A 21,398-nucleotide genomic window follows, 5' to 3' on the forward strand; every position below is an offset into this window, starting at 1 on the left:
TTTTAATTAATATCCGTGTAAAAATATCGGACTAGTCCTTTGAACGGATTTTAATGTAGTTTAGTTTAGTCATCCATATACGAGTAGTGTTGGCCTAAAGGCTTCAGTGTGGGACTCTCATCTCTGAGGTCGTAGGTTCGATCCCCGGCTGTGCACCAATGTGATACATAGTGAGGAAATCGGATTGGCCCAAAAAGTCGACAGCGTGCGTCAGGCATAGAAGGCTGATCACCTACTTGCCTATTCGTTTAACAAATGATCATGAAACAGATACAGAAATCTGAGGCCCAGACCTAAAAAGGTCGTAGCACTATTGATTTATTTCTATTTCAGATTTCAGATTTATTTTTTCAGTGTGTGCATTTATTTATAAATTAGCACCAGTATTGCATAATGCAGCATTCTAATGGTATTTTCTTATACTACTCGTACACAAACATACAAAATATAAAGCGTTTCTTTTTATAAAATTATTATGGATATGATCGTGTATACGAGTATATCATAATATGCTATGCTATGCTATGCCTGTATGCTATCCCAATCCCGATAAAGTAAAATATAATAATACAATACACGAAAAATAAAAACATTGTATTTGTTTTTCAGGTGGAGTTAGTATCTAAGTCGAAAACTGAGCTTACATTCAATGTGACTTGTTCCACCTGTAATATGGCCACAACGGAGGAAGACATGTCTGAGGACCCAAAAAATCTTACAGTTCTAGGTAACTTAACTATACCATTACAATAGTTCTTCATTGCTCGGTTTAAAAGACTCTTAAAGACCTTTTGTAATATTGATAAGCGGACATTCTTAAGAAAGCAATAAGAGTGACACAGAAAGGTTTTAAAGTTTAAAAGATATAATAAACTTAAAGTGCTTCAATGCTTAGATGTTTAAACAAGCAAAAACAAAAGTCACGTTTATTTATACTGACTTGACTAAACCCTTTATTATAATAGTCATAAAGTTTACGTTACTATAAAGCCGACATTGAGTTCAGTATAACTGGATTCAAACTGTGTTAGACAAAATTGACATCGACTATAGGCGAACCAAACTAACTATACCGTTACGTTCTCTTTGTTTATGTTGTCTTTATTTTAGCAAATTTCTATTCTATGAACTCCATTACAATTTCAATATATTTATTAAACGTTACATTTCAGGCTATTCATTCCAAGTAGTGGCTGAACAAGAAGGATTTCTAGCTGATTGGGATGCAGCTGTCGAGTTTATTAAAGATATAAAGGAATTTAATGGTTAGTGTTTTTAAATAGTATAGCTAAATAAATATGGCTTCCATACAATACTATCGAAATGTTATTTTTTATAAAAGTAAACCTGGAGGAGAATAATACACACATACAATTATAAATAAATATATAAGATAAGAATCATGGATTTAAACAAAAACGTACTTAAATTAAAATCATATAAACAAGATTTCTATTATCATGATAGGCATTGGAATGTGCCTATGTGTAGATATCTTAAGTAGGGATTTTCCTAGCGAGTACATCTCATCAGCTTAGTGATAGATAATTTGTTAGCATTGGCCCAAACTCTTATGAAACCATCGAACGGTGAATCCCGATTTGAGTGAAGTTCTTCTAAGTAGAGCCAAGAAGAGAAAGCATGATTCGATAAGGGCGACCGTATGTTGTAAAAGATTGTTATTGAAGTTATACTTCTTTTAGCGCGTTAGGAAATAATTATGAGAGTATTTTTTTACGATGCACGCGTCACAAACAACCGACACCCCGAAGTTAGCTGTAGTCAACAATTTAGTTTTTTTGAAGTTATACATCTTTTGGCACGTTAGGGAAAATGCTGAGAGTATTTTTTTCTATTGTTAGTGTCGTTTTATCTACAAACATATAAAAAAACACTTTTTAAACGGATTCAAGCTATGTATTATTATTATAAACTTATAATTATTTACATAAATTTAAATTTGCACGCGAAACACCAAAAAAAAAATTTAGAATTATGTGTATTATTGTAATGTGTAAAAGCAAAAACTTAGTTAACAAAAGACAATACTATGTACAAACATATAACAGGCGAAAGATAACATTTTTGAAAAAAAATATATCTTGTAACGCCAAACAAGTATAAATTCTAACGCATGTACATAAGTGTTTTATGCATACACGTGTCTTTTTTATATCTGTAGACTATTTCAAGCTTTTTGCTTATATTATACTTATAATATATATAATTAAGATTATACTTATAATATGTATAATTAAGAATTTATCTAAATATCTGCTTACTTTAAAATTGGAAATTGAAATGGATACTCCATTGAATTGAATATATTTAAATTTTAATATTTCCAGATAATAATTAAGAATGTATCTATCTGTATATCTGCTTATAGTAAATTCGACATTGAAATAGAGTCTTCCATTGAATTAAATATATTTAAATTTTAATATTTCCAGATACATTGTTCACATTAGGCCCACTTGCAAATGACACAACATACCACGTACGAGTACGCACGCGCAACGCAGCTGGATTTTCTGAGTGGGTAAAAGTCACTCCCAATCCTACAACAGACTTCGCAAACAGACTTGCTATTTCGTCCATACTTCTTATTATATGTTTCTTGTACCCTTTAATCAATTAAATATTTAGTTCCATATATCTTTAGTCGAACTACATATTTTCAATTGTTAAATCAGTCAACTGCGTTGTCTTAATCGGGCTTGTTTACATTTATTTTTAATTATTAATTGTAAAAAGATAATTAGACATTCCATTTTCATAAAGCTAGGGAGGTGTTTTATTTGGCTGTTGTTAAAATAAGTGTTCATTGATGTTAATTGTCAGTATACTATATAATCTATAAATGTTAGCTATTTCGACTGCAATTATAAAAAATCATTATAAGGTAATGTTAAGAATATAAATTATATATTTATTTGGAAATTTTGTGCGTAATTATGTTAATGTTAAAGTGTGATTTAGCGGTATAATTTGCTTATTATATAATACATTTTAATTGTAGTTTCCGGAATCATTTTGGAAAATTATTTTGCTAGAGACTTCCGATCAGATTGTCCGATTAATAAAATCTTTTTTCATAAAAATAAATAAGTCTTTACAGTTTGTGTCCATTGACTCACATTAGGATCACTCTGGAGGTTCATTCTTGGGTTGCAGACATCCGAAAGAACTGAATTGCGCGGTTCGGATTGATGAACCTTGTTAAAACCTTGCAAACCAATCTTATTAGAAACTTTATCATGGCTTCATTTAGCCAACGGCACTTTTCACGGTTCTTAAGTTTTTTCAAGGAATAATGGAAAAGATTGTGTAAATCTAAAGTAAAGATTGTCTCTCCTTGTATAATAACTTATTATGTTTCTAAACAAATTTGACCAATTTCACGCAATTTCGCCTTTATAAGATCATGTTAAAACATGAATATTGGTTAGTTTCAGATATTCTAGCGTCCGTTTTGATATTAATTTTTCGTACTTTATTCTGTCAACTTTCTACTGACATATATTATGACAATAACCTTTAGATAGCTATAGTGATTATCCTATTTACTTCAATACCTGTCTACGAAAATTTATATGTATAATTTCTCTTACAGAACAAAGTTCTTTAAAGTTAGCTGCAGTAGATACAATTGTATAAAATACAAAATGAAAATATCAAATAAAAATTAGATGTAGGATTTGGTCCCTGCCTATTTTTTGCTGTGTAAATATTTTGTTTAATAATTATTTTATCCAAAGCAATTATTTTTTAAGTATTGTAAAGTGATATACTCTTAGTATATAAATTTAATTGTAGTTTATGAAAATATAGTTTATTTAAGTTAATACTCTTGGTTTAGATTAAGTAAAGTAGGTATCTATAAAAGATTGCTTTGTTTTTTCAAAGTACTGTGTATTATTAGTGGCCTAGCATAACTTATCGTTTTACCTTAAGTCAATTATTGAATTCGAGTTTACCTTTTTATTTACATAAGTGTTTAATTTGACTATTTTAATTATTAAAAAACCCTGTTTTAGAGACTCATATTTGTCTAATATCTTTGATTGGTTTAATGTATCATTTGATTACGTCCCCTGGCACTTATCTTATTTAGTTAATCTCTCAAGACTCCGAAAGTAAGTTATCCTAGGCTTTATATAAATAATATATATGTATTTCTGTACATTCCCATTTACGTGAATTAATTTTATTATAGGACTGTACTAGATGCTGCTATAAAATTCTAAGTGTGCAATTTCCAGAAGTATCGTTGCCCTATACACTGTTTCAGCGTCCTTTCGCCCGCCCCGTACAAGGTCGGCTAACCACTGGCCTTGGGCTTTCATTGTAAAACCATTTTGTGCCAAAGCGGTGCTTTTACAAGCTCCTGCAGCCCAGTATAGTACTGGCTTGTTTGGCTAAACTTGTCCTAATTTACATCCAGCCAACCAGGCCAAAATAAATATTTTTTTCCAAAATAAATAAAGATGTGCGCTTGTGGACTCGTTTTATATTAGAAATGTTTTATGAATTACCAAAATACACTGCCACTGGTGTCTTACTATTTTACCATTGTCAGTGCCTACAGAATCCGAATGGGCAAAAGATCAAACGTTAGTTTTCCACTGTATAACATGACGTATCCCAAATATTCCACGGAGATGAAACTGGAAGCCTGTTATCTTCGATGCATAATATAAGATGATCAGATCTAATGATAAGATCAAAGATCCAGAATAATAAGGAGTAAGTTTCAGGAGCATTCTAACTGATTGCGTGTTACACAAACAATAGATCAGTCTAATTTAATAAAACCCAAGCCAAGACCGACTTGCTAGCAAGATAATTTGATTTGTTTATAACTTAATGTGAATTTATTTCCACTCTTCAATATTAAGATAAATTATTGTATTTGTAAAACGTCCGTCAATTGTATTTGCATGGGCTTTTCAATTACCTAGTTATATTCTACTTCAGGAAGACTGAATTTCCTACTCCAATGTTCTTCTCCATTCATTAAATGTTTTTAAGTATTTCATAGTTATTGTGATCGCTTGTAAAGCACCTTAATCGGAGCATTAATTATGAGCTACTTGTTTACTTTATATGTTCATTTATTATTTTGTACAGCATACAAATGGACTTTGACTTAGGCTATATAAAAGCCTAAGACTATGACGGACGTTAGTCGGCCAAGAGTCTCAGTGGTATATGGGCTAGTTCTTTAAAAATTTCGTTCATATATTTTTGAAACTCATATTTTATTGTATTGCTTGCAACGCCTGTATGAATGTATCTGTTTGTATATAAATAAATTCATAGCATTCTCACATTTACGGTATTGTTGGTTGCAGATGTTATGTTACACAGGATGCCTATAATAAAGGTGATTTATAAATCGATTTTTATTCCATATTCCTAATCTTTCGTTAGTTGAGTGGTTTCCCTACCATGATGCGTGTTCAAAGTTTACAACTGTACTTGTACCACAAATAAAATTATCGCTCTTTATATAATAATTTAACAAGCAAGACCAGTGTTTTTCAACGTGGCTCTCACGCCCCACAGAGGGCGTGATTGTTAAGGGGGCTATTATTAAAAAAAGGGGGCGAAAATTTATTCAAACTACTTGGAAGTTGAATTTCAAGTTTTTATTATATGGTTTGATAATTTACTTACTGATTTGATTTAATAACTTCCTAGTAATTTCTAATGTTGAACAGTGTTGGCCTAGTGGCTTCAGCGTGCGACTTTCATCCCTGAGGTCGTAGGTTCGATTCCCGGCTGTGCATCAATGGATTTTCTTTCTATGAGCGCATTTAACATTAGCTTGAAAGGTGAAGGAAAACATCGTGAGGAAACCGGCTTGCCTTAGACCCAAAAAGTCGACGGCGTGTGTCGGGCACAGAAGGCTGATCACCTATTTGCCCATTCGATTTACAAATGATCATGAAATAGATACAGAAATCTGAGGCCCAGACCTAAAACCATCATTTCTAAAACCTATCATTTAAGCTTCTTAAGAGAACAATTAAAAATGTTTTTTATTAAAAATTATGTATATTACATTGCTTAAGAATTTTAGAAAGGTTAGGTTGGGGCACGGCACAAAAAAGTTTGGGAAATACTAAGCCAGACAAAAAAATATGTAAAAGTCAAAATAGATATTTAAACATTTTACCTAGACTATTGTTTTGAATTTAATAAAATAACTTTATGAAAAGACTATGACTATCATAAAAATATAAATAGTTTAAGCTTCCCATATCCATAGCAGCTTGCGCTACAGGGCCGAGGCTCTACGGGTCGATACTCTTCTTCCAGATAGAAAGAGTTTCTTTTAGTATCTAACTTTATAAAATTATTTATTCTACCTTTGCGGCCTGTATATGTAATTAACTGGTTTCTGGCTTTCATGCAGTCCTTTTAAACCGTTATATGTCACTTTAATAATAATCTGCACTTCTACTTGATAACTTGGGAAATCCGTCAACATCTTGGTAGTTCTAAATGTAAATACTTGTTTAATTTTTGCAAGGGCACTACTCAATACGTATCAATATTAAAAAGGAAATTGTAACAACTTAATTTATTAAAACAATAAAATGAAAATAATCCTTGTATAATACTTTAATATCGTGACTCTAAATAATTAAACTAATCTCACAATAAACATAGATCCGAAAGCTATGACCAACACTCCCCCGGCGAATAGTAGGCCGTATACACGCGCCAAAGAATCATGACTTTCTGATTTCATTTTTATAGGGCTTTCCTCAATATCCTCAATTTCCGGTTTAAGCTCTGTAGCAACTTTGACTGGTGTGGACCAAGAAGACCAGCCGGCTTCATTGATTGCGCGAATACGCAGCCAATATGACGTGTCCTCCTCTAGCTTTGGCAATGATATAAGAGCAACTGTAGAGACACAAATAATATTTAAAGAAATAATGTATTATAAAATATTTATAAGTAAGTAAATCATACGTTTGTTATTGTTATCTATAATGGAATAAAACAGAATAGCTAAATATTTTGCGAAGTGCAAAACTCGTAGGTGGCAATTCTAGTATTTTTTAAGTTTCAAAAAAGAAAAACTTAAAAACCAGTTTTAATTGCGGTAAAGGAACAGTCTCATGTTGGTATGTAGCTACTAAAGAGGTAGGCTAAGTAAAAATCTTAATAAGGCTAAACGAAGTTCCCGGGGGTAGCTATCTTATATGTATTATAAACATATTTGTTGTGGATATTTGTTCTTATATAAACTTTAAACTTTTTTAGATGAAATTAAATTTGCTAGATAAAACTCAATTTTTTACAGAGATTTTTAGTCATCTAGCTAGTCTAGCCATAAATACTGTTACATAAAATCTTATCTTGTTTTCAACTTTTTAATTATTTTGAATTTGGAACGTAATAAATATACGTATATTATTTAAAAACCTTTTTTCAATTTTGCGCCATTTCACATGTTTTTTCGTGTTGATTATAAAAATTACAATATGGAATAGGATTAACAATTGCAGTGATCGCCATGAACAAAGTGGGTAAGGCCGTCGCGTCGGCCAAATTCCAGACACTACAAAAGTTTGTTATCAGCCGTATGTTCTTATATCGTACTATCAACAGATATTCGTTTGTCGTAGACGAAAAAAGATCCAGGCGGCCGTGTGCTGTTAGAACTACAAAAGCTGTTAAAGCCAGAAATCGTCGAAACCCCATTAGGAGCAAAAAATCTTATCTCAAGAAATGAAGATTCCCTAGAGCTAGGGGCTCTGTCACATATTATAAAACAAGACCTGAAGCTAGGTGTTTTTTGTCGATACACAGGACACTCATATATACGGATAAAAATGCCTTCTGTCGTAAATATCCTCTTCATCGTTGACAAAAAATCACGATTGAAGAAGACTAGGTAGGTATAAATTTAAAGAATATTATATTACTTCATTAATAAAAATACATTTTCACTTGTTCAGTATATAAATATAGTTTTAACAGTCTCCTTGTATGATTTAACGATTGATTTAGTATATTATTAAATCTTGGATTTGATTATTGATTTAACTGCTTGACTTTAGTGCTTAAGAATTTTTTGTTGTAAAATCATGCGAAATCCTGGCGACTACTGGACTTACGTACCACTACTTTCACTCTCTATACCATCAAACTCTTCTGACTTTACTTCTATTTCAGTTGCTTTTCTCCAATCATAATGTCCTTTTCTTTTTAATCCACTTGCTTGCACGTATTGAATTTCAACTCCTTAAAGAAATAACAAGCAAATATTTAAATACGTTAAAAACTTTTTTCTTATAAATTATTTTATACCTGCCACTTGATAAAACGCCTCCTCCTCCCAAGTTACCCGTAATTGTACTGAATTGTATGAAGAATTGTTTATATTTAGCTGAAATAATAATTTTCATTAATTGGCAATTTAAAAATATTTATTTTCCCTAGGGTTATGTTTAGTCAAGAAATATTTTTAGTTTAGATAAATCAGTTGTCATACTAACTATTAAACGCTAAATATCAAAACATACCTCGATTGGTGCTTGTGGCTTTTCCAGTTTTTGAATTGCAAATACTTTATCAACATTCCCATACTGATTTGTCGCACGGCAGACAAATCTTTGACCAAAAAGTGACTTCTCCACTTTTAAAATTATAACAGCCTTGCTGCTATCCTCTGCTACCCTTATTTCAGTTTGAGGTATTTCAGATAGATCACTACCAACTTCTTTGAACCAACGATATGTCGGCTCCGGATACGCCTCAACGGAACAAGTTAGTTCTGTACTGGAATAAAAATTTTGTAGGTTAACTACAGATTATAGATATCGCTGCGTATATATTATATTATTATGTACAAATATTGGTACCTCAGAAGACGTCGACTGGACTAATTAGTTTAAACGGTGATTGTTATCCATAGGTACAACTATTAATAATTCTTAATTATTACTTCTAAAATTCTATATATTTTTATACAGAACTGGACAGACGTTTGACCATAATCCCATCTGATATTAAGTGAGATGTGGCCTATTACGCCTGTCTAGGAGATGGCTATTTAATTGCCGCTTAAATGAACCCATGTTATCCTGTCTAGGGATACGATAGGGACAATTACGGGCCATTGTCTCCTCGAAAAACATCTTTTTGCGACAGACAGCCCCTTGTGCAGAGGCTATTTCAGCGCTGAGGAATCAGTCACCCACGTAGTCCTGGAATGCGAGGCTGTTTATAAACAATGTACAGAAATCCTCGGAGCAGTGAGGTCACTCCGTGAAGCCTGTGAAGTGCCCAGGAGACTTCTGAAAGGAGCAAGGCTGGCTAAATTAGCCAGTACTTTACGCACAACGGACCAATTATAAGTCTAAGTGCCGAAAATGAGTCCACCAACCAATACCAATACTGTGTAAGGAAGATAGAACAAGGAAATCCTTTGCTGTTTTTCTAAGAAATGACGAACCAAATCCTGCAGCTTCGGGCGGATGTCAACAACGAAGGGGTGAAACTCCAGCGTGCTTCTAAATGAGCGTTGTGAAATTGTTATTCATGAAATATTTCTTGTAACTGAATGACATAGAGATTTTAAACTTTATCATCAGATACTTACTTTTCATTTTCCTTGACGAAAACTACATTTGTATCATTGCCATCAGAGAATACAGGTGCATCTAAAATCAGTATTATAAAAAAAACATGAAACGAAATTAAACAGTGAGCTCAACTCATAATTTCATAATAAACGAGTAAATGATCTTCGTTTATTTAAATACTTACAGTTTATGTTAAGTGTAATGTTAGTACTCTTGCTTGCGGTACAGTCTTCATCGTGAGGGCTGGCCTGTATCGCTGTGCAAGTATAGATACCACTATCCTCTCTTTCAAGCGATCTGATTGTAAGGAGGCCTTCAAATCCTTGACTGTTAAATTTTGTAGTCACTACATATTTAGAAGAGGCGCTATCTTCTGCAAAAGAAATCGACTATCAGTAATGGGGAAAAAATATATGGTTTATAATTCTTCTTTTAAAATATATTCTTTTTTTTTATAGGATGCAAACGAGCCTATGTGACGTCCAAAAAGGGTGGTCATCGCAGCCCATGGACTCCCATGTCAGTGGGTGAGTTGCCAGCCTTTTTTTTTAAACAGTTATGTCGTAGCTGTACTTAAAAAGTGATACTATAACATGCATTATATTTACTTTTAAGGTATTCGTAATTGTGTATTTTATAAGTGCTCAACCTGCGCGGAAATGCTTTTAATTGTTTTTGTGAAAATCGGACGAATTAATGGAGTAACCATTAAACATGTGCTGATGATTGAGCTTTAATTTAGATGTCGTATTTAAAATTACCAAGCTATTAAACGTACATTAAATAAGCTAAATGAGAACTGTAAAAGAGAAAACAATAATTAATTTTAAATTATCGTATTATTATAGTCACAGGTTTAGTATTCAGATAAAAATTTAAAATGCACAGAAATTAGTAAGGCACTGTTATTTTGGAAGTAATCTTTAACCCCTTACCTCATTACTACGCAGAAATCAGCACGAGGCTAGTATAATATCGAAATTAATTTAAATATTGAATTGTTACGACGAAAAGAGAAAAATATTTATTACCGACAACAATTTCTCCATTTCTATACCACACGAGTGTGGGTTCTGGGCCACCTCGCGCTTGACAGGTAAGTGTTATGGACCTGCCCAAGTCCACGGTGACTTCTGTTGGCATATCCACGAACTCCACTGGATCTTTAAGTAAAAAAATATTCACCCTTTGTTTAGGTTAAAACTGAAATATAGTTTCTTAATACTGTGTTCATGAAAGTTAAATTACAAAATGAATGCCTCGAGAAACCAACAACTAAAATATACATTAGATTCACCACACCACCTTGATGGCTGAAAATCTTCCGGTAGGGAACCGAAGGCATTTCTAAAATGTGGAATTGGATCTATCCTGAAGTGAATATCTTCCCAAAAAATATACCCTCAGCTATAAATACAGAGCGTACCTACTTTCTTAAACTACGGCAACGCATCTACTTTGTAAATGGTTGATGGAATGCGGTAGACTCTTCCCCCTAAAGAGAAGGCACTTCCCCCGGCTTGTGTAGAGTTTCACACCGCTCTCTAAGCATAATCATCATAAGCATAAGCATCATAATAAGTAAATAAATATTACGGACTTTTTAAGTAGTAATATATACAAGTTTTTTTTATTGTCGAATCTACAATTACCTTTATGCAGTTTATAATAGTGGAAGATAATCTTAATCCTGACGTTATAACTGATAATTGATACACAATTTTATCATTATTGCCGAGATGCATTATGAACCCAACGTTTTTCTCGGAAATTTTCATACGCATATATATTTCTTAGATTTTTCCAAGACCACGAGTGTAGAATAAATTTAAATAATAAGAATAAATAAATACTTCAAACATATTAATGGATTCTTGTTAGGGGAGTTCAGACTGTTCCGAGTTCCAAAAATGTGGTCCCTCCCAACAGCTAAACAGATATTTAATACCAAAGACAATTGAAGTATGTCCTTAATACGTGCCGTTGTTTAGTAAATTAATTCTTGTTAATATATCTAGTACCTTAATATTGTTTTTTGGTGGATACATGTATGTATATGTAAGAAAACACGATTTCTATGTAAGTATCTGACCTAAGTGCAAATACGTCAACGTCACATAGAATTTCTGGTTTTCATAAAAAAGCATTCGAAGTATTTGTATTTCCATTTTGTAAAAACACAGGTTGTTAATTCCGTATTGTAATATTTTTTGCTCAATACATTACATATTTCAATTTTATGGGAAATACCTGTACATAGTAACGTCATGGTCATACACTATAAACTTGAATTTGTTTAGATTGATTATATAAATAAGAAAACATTTAATAGATATTACAGTACCGACAGAGTAAATAACCAAAGAAATAAAAAAACTTAGCAAATATCACCCACTCAAAACCGAAGGCAACCGTTTAGCAAATACATAAACTAATGTATTTAACTTTATTTATAAGTACATCTGAAATAGTAGCTAAAATCACTAAGCTTTTCGAGTTAGATGGTTTTTTAGTCATTACATTCTCTAAAAATAGGCAGATATTCACACTTTGACCATAGTCAATACTGGCTTGTAGATATCGTATTTTTAAATCGATCTTCGACACCACAGAACACCACTAATAAATCGAATCTTTTTTCGTAATAGTTGTATGTTGTGATGTTTTCTTTTAGATACTTATATTTTCAAACATTTTGCTACTTTGAAAATTAAACATGGTTTAATTATTAAATAAATATGGTTTCTATAATAAAAAGCCTGAAACCGGTCTTAGACATATTTAAGGCTTGTATAAGTCGAGTAAACTTGTAGTAAATCGCAGTCTTCGTCAAAGACCGTCATCAACTTTATATTAACTACGTATATTTAAACGTACATAACAGTATATACGTGGGTAACATTGAAAATGTTATAAAACGGGCCAGTTAGAAATATTGCTAACGAAAACTTTTTTGAATTTCAATTTAAGAACTCTTTGGTAACCTAATGTAGTATATTGCATTCATTTATCATTTGTTTTTAGGAATTGGTGACAAATCTAAAACTCTTGTTACACTTGAAAATGAACCTAACGCGAGAAAATTTTCGGTCTGATTTATCATGACTTTCGTTGTGGGCTTCCTCGACAACAAAGCTATGATAGGCTGCGATTAGCATTTTTTAATGACGCCCCATCTTGTGCCACTATTTACAATTGGTTTAACGAGTTTAAGCGTGGACGTAGCAATCTCAATGATCTTCCTCGTGAAGTCCTTTAACAGCTACTACTGAAGATAACATCAGTGCTGCGCGAAGCATAATAGAGGAAGATAAGAGAGTGACCTATCCGCAGATACAGACAAGCCTAGGCAATGGTATGAGTGAAGTTTAAAAAATGTTAGATAAGTTCAATGGCGGTGACTCAAATGCTGTATTTGACATCGTCACAGGTGATGAAAGCTGGATATATTGCTATGAATCAGAGGATGTTTCCTTCCGAGGATCGGCCAACTGAGGTAAACAAAGGTCAAAGTCAAGAAAAAAAGATGATTCTGAAAAAGATGAGCCTCATTCTTTGGTCGGAAAGATCATTTCGCGACAGTTGTGCTAGAAGAAACTGCTGGTATGTCAATCACTGGATGTCTGTCGTCGGAACGGAGATTACTTCGACACACAATAAAAGTATTGGCAACTTTCTACATTAAACCGTTTTTCATTTTCTAAACATTTTCATGATTACCTAGTTATAGCATAATAACACAAACAAACAAGTATTGTATGACATGAAACTTTAAAAATCTAACTTGCAGATACTTTTAACTTTTTCCCAACAGCATGGAGGCAACGGGGCAACGATTTAGAGTGACCCCACTGGGCACAACATTAAAAGAATCAGTTATAATTCTACTATGGTTTGCGCATCACAAAGATAAGATATGCTAAAAGACTTACAAAAACCTCGTTATCATATAACGTATAGCTTGTGGCTTCACGATTATTAGTGCAATCAAGACTTTATACAATGCGTTAGTCATAATACGCGTCACTCACGCGAGCGATAAACGTCATAAACAAGATTTCTATCAACGTAGACCTATATGTCTGTACGAGTACTTTGACTGAGTTAACAAGAGCTGCTTGTTATAATATTAGTTATTAGATCAAGGTTAATTTGTTTTATACATTATCATATTATCAGTATAAGTATTATTGAGTAATTGTTAATGTTAAGTTATAATAATTATGTGGAAAATAAATAAAAAATACATTATGAAGTCTTACCAATTATACACAGCGAGAGTTCTCTTTTCTTTCCTCCCGAACGGCATTCCCATACACCACTATCTTCCACTGTTACTCGGGTGAAAACCAGCACGGCTGCTGGTACCCTAGCCCTGTAGGAGGGGACAAAGTGCTCCTGTACAAACACTCGGTTGGTTGAAACCCGAGGAACAACCACTCCTGAGGGATCTATCCATTCAACCTGAGGATTAGGAGATTTTTGATCTTAGATATCACAATCTGTATAAAAAAAAATTAACTAACAATTCGTAATGTTTATTGAACTGCCGCGAGATATCGCTTTAAAAATCACTCCTACGCATTGCCTGTGCAGGCGAAGTCGTCAATCTTTGAATAGCGACATCTTAAGGTTATAGGATACGGTACTTACATTAAATTTTTCAAAAGCAAACGCAATGTTTTGGTTTGGGTTTTTTGGTCAATTAATGATTGATATAAGTTACCTTATACAGATTATCCTAAAAACACTTTATTACTAACACTAATTAACAGCCTATTATTTTAGGTTGGCTAAAGCTGTTCGTTCACACACTTGCCTCAAAATCAGCGTAATACAAAAATGAGACTTTCCTATATTATTTTAAGAGCAGTGAGAAGGGCTAACTTTATTATTTCTAACATCCTTGTTCTGTTCGTTAGTAGTTATTACTTCTAACATTGAATTGTAAAATCAGTAGGTAACGAAGTTAATATTGTAATTAATAGTCTCTATACATATTAATAATACATAGTGCATAGTAATTTTACTTAAATAGAAGGAAGTTCTAGTATTACTAGAATTTTGTATGATATTAACTGAGACCTTATGTTTGATTTAAGCGATGTCTTAGCAATTAACAATTGTAATTCATTTAAGACATCAAAAAATTTTGGAGTTATACTTCTTTAGGCGCGTTAGTGAAAAATTATGAGGGTAAATTAGCTATAGTCAACATTTTATAGTGTGATATTTAAATAACCTTTATTTAATTAGATAATAAAACTTACAATGTATTAAATAAGTAGTCACATGTTTTTTTTAAGTATCTCTTTATGAGATATAAGTCGTTCAATCCTGCTTAGAAAAAAGTGTTATTTTTTATATTGAGATTTAATTTTTGTGTAAATTAATTAAACATTTGCCTGCACGCCAAAATAAAGGAGACATTGAGTTATATCGTCATACATACACATAAACAACAACCAGTAGCCCTACAACCTTTTAGATCTGGCCTTCTGTATTCGTACGTAATAAATTATTTTTCGTCAGGCATACGTGTATAACGTAGGTGATCATCCTTCTGTGTCTGACACACGCCGTCTTAGGTCCGTTTTATCCATGATACATCGAATGTGCCGATCGTTGGCAAGCACGTTGGTAAATAAAATAAGCCTAAGCGAGTCTTGAATGCGCATTTAAAAAGTTAAATATACACAGCCGGGGTTCGAACCGAGGAATGAGAGATAGACACTGAAGCCGCTAGGCCAACACTGCACAACACTTACCTTTTGATTTTTATCACCACCCTTACAAATGATTGATTTTCTTATTCCAGCGTTGTAGTAATTTCTATCTGCTCCATATTCTATTGGTTCCACTGATATTGTATTAAAATAACCCTTTTGAATGGTCTTCAGTCCATGAACTAAACAAAGATTAAAACAACACTAAGGTACTACACCTTACAACGGTGATTATGTTATGCTAAGTTTTGTTAAAAAGATCAATGGCGCTACTACCTTTTTAGGTCTGGGTCTCAGATTTCTGTATCTGTTTCATGATCATTAGTTAATCGGATAGGTAAGTAGGTGATCAGCCTTCTGTGCCAGACGCACGCCGTCGACTTTTTGGGTCTAAGGCAAGCCAATTTCGAGCTAATGTTAAATACGCTCATAGAAAGAAAATCGTTCATAGAAATAGGATCGAACCTATGACCTCAGGGATAAGAGTCGCACGCTGAAGCCACTAGGCCAACACTGCTAAGTATTATACATCAATATAAAATAAAAAAGTATTGTCCTCTATTGCTGAAATTCGTATATTTTAATTAGTGGAATCAGCGTGTTTCAGTACAACTAAGTCAAATATCGCCATTAAAAAGACTTCCATATATTAAGTGATATATTGTACAAAAAAATACATACACGTAGAAAATAAATTGTCTTAAAAAATAAAATAGGTTCAGAGACGTATATACCTGCCTCATACCATATTGAAATTAAATGTTTTAATATAAATACAGTTTAGGTAACAATATCTGTCATATATTATAGTAATATTATGAAAATACCTGTATAAAACGCCAAAATTGTAATAAAAATAACGCACTTCATATTTTTTTAACACACCTCAATAGTATTAACGGTCGAAATGAAATGGCAGTTATGTAGAACGAGAGTTCCCGCTAATTAATATCAATTAGGAGTTATTATTGTACCAACAATGTCATTCCGGAAGTAACACTTAGGCCATACAATTAAAAAGGTCAGATGAAATGGTGTAACAAGTGCCGAATAAGGTCACAAAATCTTGTTTTATATATTTAGGAATAAAGACAGATGTACAGTCGATCACTAATATTGCACAAAGTTTTTTATGCAATATATCAGAGACGAAAGATGGATTGCAAATAATTTATTTATAACATAGTAAATGCGTGTTTGGGTAGTTTTCTGGAATAACAACGATGAAGAGACGACTCTTATTACGTTGTTGTATCCAGACGTGTTACAGACGAACCTAAATATATACAGACACATATTCCAAATAACACAGTTGCTCCTCAAAATATAGTTGTGTAACCTTTTAATTTAACTTACAAACGTACGCTCACCTACCTACTTATCCAATATCTATAAAGAAACGGTAAAAGTCTCTACATTTGCTGACCATATGTGTCACACGTACGGCCGTCTCCGTTAAGGGAATTTCTTACAAATAATTTATTAAAAACATCCAAAGTCGCTATACTCACTATATTGTAAACATGAATTTTGTACTAAAGTCGTAACAATTGGAAATATATTTACCTACGATTTAAAAATTCTAAACATCTTATATTCGTCTTTCAGTCTTCCCAACAACAGAAGGAGGAAAAACATAAATGAGAAAACCGTTAAAAGACAAGATCATATGCGGAATTGGTGACTGATGCATTTACAGTCTAAGCAATGCTGGAAGAAATGATTAAGCGCAGGCTAAAAGAAGGCGAGACCCGAAAATATATAGAAGAGATTTCATACATTGAACACAACTGCCAAAAGACAATTACGCCCAAAGTTTATTAGTTTCAAAAGAGATTTCAATATTTAGTTTATATACTATGCAATTCATTGCAACATTAGAGCTACTAATTAGTTAGGGATATTATTTTAAACTACATAGTAGTGGTTCATGCATTTAGGAATGCCCGTTGTTTGTGTCCATTCCAAAAATCGTCACCTCCTAGACCCAAAGAGGAGAAGCCTGATCACAATTCTTAAAAAAAAATTCAACCAGACAAATGCAATCTGATCAATATAGTATAGAAGCGCAACTATTATTATTAATAATATCAAGATTGTTATCATTTTAAGGCGAGTTTCTATGATCTGTAACAAGTCTGACAAAACATTCCGAGACTGATATGCGTTTAAAATTACCAAAAAATTATATTAGAAAGGACACCGTCGAATTCCGGAAATAGTGGAAATCCAAAGATACAGGAAAATTGGAATTCGTAGGAATACGTCAAATCAATGTCAATTATATCATGACTTCACTCGACCTTTCATAAGGCACATTTGCAACAACACAATGGACATGTAATTGGATAGTAATTACGCATTGTTTAAAAGATTTACAATGTCTTAAATGTTATTGACACATAGCACGTCTGAACCATTATTTTAGTTAATAAACATAAATGTATTTTAACAAAATAAAAATATTATTCATGACTAGTTTTGACAGGAAATTATCAAAATGTATACGCGAGTATCGCATAACCGGATCAAAAATCGTTTTTAAAATTAATAAACTGTCTTGGTTCGTAAATTTAACAACGAGCGTGTTCAATGTTCATGACAATTTGTTTGGAGTTCAATTAATAAAAAGCCTTTCCTCTGCAAGGAAGCATGTTGTGCATTTTTGTTCAACGAATAAGTATCGGAATATAAGGAAATTATTATTAGTAAAACTATGGTTAAGATTTTATTTAATATTAATTTATTAATAAATGTTCTCTCACATGTCAATATTTTTTAAACAGATGTTGGGAATGTACATAACGACGGAATATAATACAAAAAACATTGATATGGTCGAAGTCATTACGAAAAGTACTTTTAACGCTTTGTCATCCAGCAGTTCACACATATCTAAAATGTATGAAATACGCCTTGCAATACCTTGGTTATGAACACGTCCATAGCGTATTATGTCGCGCAATCAGTTACGATAGATCGTAGTCTAGATACAAATATGTAAACAAATTAAGTCGATTTTTTTTTATAACAATTATACCGTGCTATAAAAGTTTACCACCAAAATGAGACAATTTTTCACCTACGATATAATACCTACCTCAAGCTCCGTCCTTATCGGGATAAACTAAACCTTACTTATGTACAAGATTATGTGCCGCGGTCGCGGACGCTTACTCAGAGATGCACCATTTACGAGTGCATTGTACACACTTAATAATGTTACCGTAAAGTCTGAAATATTCAGTTTCCGATATTTCTATTATGGTACATAAATTAATTCATTAATCTACATCTATACGAAAAAAGACCCATTTTTATAGGCAAGTATGTCTTATACGCCTGACACATGTTGTTTTGTACCGCTTTATAAGAGACGCCGCTTATTCCACGACGAATTCTATTACGAGCAAGTTAACTTCGCACATGGATATAAATATCCATTGTTGCAGTAGTGAATGACCTCACGGTTGTGAGTGCTACATCAACAACAATTATTTCAAATTGTATATCCCCCGTGTTATTCCTACAAAACTTTCCAACCGCTATCAACGTGGAATATTTACTATTTACATGAACATTTACATATTTTTTAACCAATATTAATATTAGGCTAATTATTGTTTTGCGAGTAAACATCGCGTATAGATTCAAGATAGTAAAAATGTAAGCGGATGCGTTTAGCATATGTAGTACAATCTTTATACGGTAAGAAGGGCAGCGATGACAAGCTATTAGCATACCTAACAATTCTAAGTCTCATTTCTGAATCTAAATATAATCATACGAAGATGAATTACCTGTATAATTCGCCAATGTTTCGGGTTTTAACTAATTATGAGGATGTTGATATTTTTCACCTCACCAAAGAGGACGTGAGTAAATATTAAAATAGGCGGGAATATACCTTTTTTGAGCAGTAACAATTTAGTTTTTTCTTTGTAATAAGTATTAATTGTCGATTGTTTAATGTTAAATTTCAGTTTTCTTTTAATTTTTTTTGTTTTTGTCTATGAATGTACTTATGTTTTCTGCTTCATATATATTGTTTATCTGTGTAATCTGTTTTGGCTTTGTATATTGTCTAAGTGTTTTTTTTAATAATATATATGTTAGGTGTAAGATTAATAATAAATAAATCTCTGGGTCAGCTTCAGCACTGTAAAAAATGTCAATACTTGAAACTAGATTGTTTATACTAAAAGTATGAAAGAACAATATCCTGCTTGGTAACAATTCTATACACCTTGAAGCTCGTGAAAAATCCCCTTAAGTTTTAATGATAGATTAATTACAGGCAGTCTGGTTGTATTAGATTCTTTATCTAGTGCTTATGTCATAAGTATGGTTCATTAGTAAACCATTAAATTCAGAGTCCTGTGCCTTATCAGCGCGTCGCTGTTGGCTGCAAATAAACTAGACACTAACTAACTTACAGATAACTGTAAGAAAAATATATAATCTGCCTTCTTAAACGTGTGATTGAAAAAAAAATGATTTTTCCTTGAACCTAATATTCAATTGTTAGACAAAAAAATTTATACAGAAATCGTAAACGCGGTAGTGTTTTGTTTGTATTGTTGAATTTGTTACGCGTAACATAAACATTTATTTTAATGTCAAACCTTATAATATAAATTTATTACAATGATTGGGACCTTTTGACCTGCGAGATTTACGATTTTTTTATAAGATTTATCAACAAGCTTTAGTAAAAATCGGAACACAAAATGTGGACCAGATCCACCAGAACAGATTGTAAATTTATTACAATATGCTTACATACTTAACAATTACCTATTTTACGTAAAGAAAATATCGTAACCAATGATAGATATATTCAAAGTGCCATTATTTCAAGATGAAAACTTATACTGTTGAAAAGAAAATAATGTAGGTTTATTAGTAAAGATAGCCATTTTATATGATCATAGTTATTTGTATAAACTTAAAATGTAATAGTAATTAATTTTCTTTAATTAAATATTTATACCAAAAATAGCATTACATATTTCAGTATTGCTAATTAAATTCCATATAATTAAAATCGAAAATGAATTGATAATTTGAAATTTTGGGGATTACCAAATAATATTATAAATATTAGCATATGACAACGTTATATGAAAACATAAATCTATTTTTTTCTATTCTCTATTGTATTAAAATTACGAGATTTTTTGTAAAACTATCTTTTTCGTTTAATTTAGGGTTTCCCAAAATTAAGCTACTTAAATAACAAGAAATTCCGTTATACAATTCCGTTACAATGCTTGAAGCAGACAGTTTCACCGATGTTTAAAATCCTATCTATACATTTCTGGTAGCTGTTTATCAACGCAATCATACCATAGCTTAGTTATATATAATAATTGCTTCAACAATGGCTGCAATTTTATTACAACTCTATTTGCGTAATACAAAATAAGCAATGAATCTGACGTAGAAATGTGTTTTTCCTATGCGTCTTAAACTCGAGACTTCAAACATCCAAATATCCTAAATATATGGAATATTCATACCGGAAGTTTACTTAAATGATTCACTTAACAAGCAGTCGACGCTCACAATCAGTCATAGGCCAAGGTCAAAATATCATGACGTGATCAAACCTTATCACAGCGTTATCGTAAAGGGCGTATATTTTTTGTCCCACTATTATTTATTCGTTGCCTGTTGTTTATGTATTTTGACTTATTATTATTAGGACACAAAATTAATAAAAATATTTTTATTGGCTTACTATTATAAATTAGTCAAATTGCACTTCTTTAATAAGAAGCCCTTTCGTGATGAAATTAATACTTTAGTTAAATCGGTGCTATTTGACGTTTTTTATTTGTTCTGAAAAAAGGCATAGAAAATAACGTAACATTTTTATTGATTTTTTACTGCCCGTAAGCTCAGAATAGACCCTGGCTACTAGATGAATGTATAAGACGGATTAAACAAAATTAACTAATAAATACTGTATGGCATATTTTGAATGACAAATAGGTGATACACACATACTTACAATTTTTTAAGATTTTTTACTATTTTTTTTTTTTTAGTACAAGAA

At 32.1% G+C, this 21,398-nt stretch overlaps 2 protein-coding genes across 2 annotated transcripts in view; one reads left to right on the plus strand and one right to left on the minus strand.

Annotated features, from left to right (window-relative positions):
* The window catches only part of LOC123717356 (neural cell adhesion molecule 1), a 93,002-nt gene extending 87,601 nt beyond the window's left edge, over positions 1-5,401 (plus strand). Inside the window, exons 9-11 of the mRNA XM_045673299.1 lie at positions 610-727; positions 1,173-1,265; positions 2,454-5,401. Coding sequence (XP_045529255.1) covers positions 610-727; positions 1,173-1,265; positions 2,454-2,641 — 399 coding nt within the window. The 3' untranslated portion in view covers positions 2,642-5,401. The remainder of the gene's footprint in view (positions 1-609; positions 728-1,172; positions 1,266-2,453) is intronic.
* Positions 5,402-6,615: 1,214 nt separating this feature from the next.
* LOC123717207 (neural cell adhesion molecule 1) lies at positions 6,616-16,243 on the minus strand. Its single transcript, XM_045673091.1, has 10 exons — positions 16,165-16,243; positions 15,380-15,519; positions 13,874-14,075; positions 10,643-10,774; positions 9,796-9,984; positions 9,629-9,689; positions 8,550-8,805; positions 8,335-8,413; positions 8,146-8,268; positions 6,616-6,921 (listed from the first exon to the last, which is right to left on the minus strand). The coding sequence occupies exons 1-10, from the start codon at positions 16,205-16,207 to the stop codon at positions 6,656-6,658; spliced, it is 1,491 nt and encodes a 496-aa protein (XP_045529047.1). The 5' UTR covers positions 16,208-16,243; the 3' UTR covers positions 6,616-6,655.
* Between the last annotated feature and the right edge of the window lie 5,155 nt (positions 16,244-21,398).

The sequence above is a fragment of the Pieris brassicae genome, chromosome 12 (assembly GCF_905147105.1).
Source record: "Pieris brassicae chromosome 12, ilPieBrab1.1, whole genome shotgun sequence".
Classification (NCBI taxonomy): Eukaryota; Metazoa; Arthropoda; class Insecta; order Lepidoptera; family Pieridae; genus Pieris; species Pieris brassicae.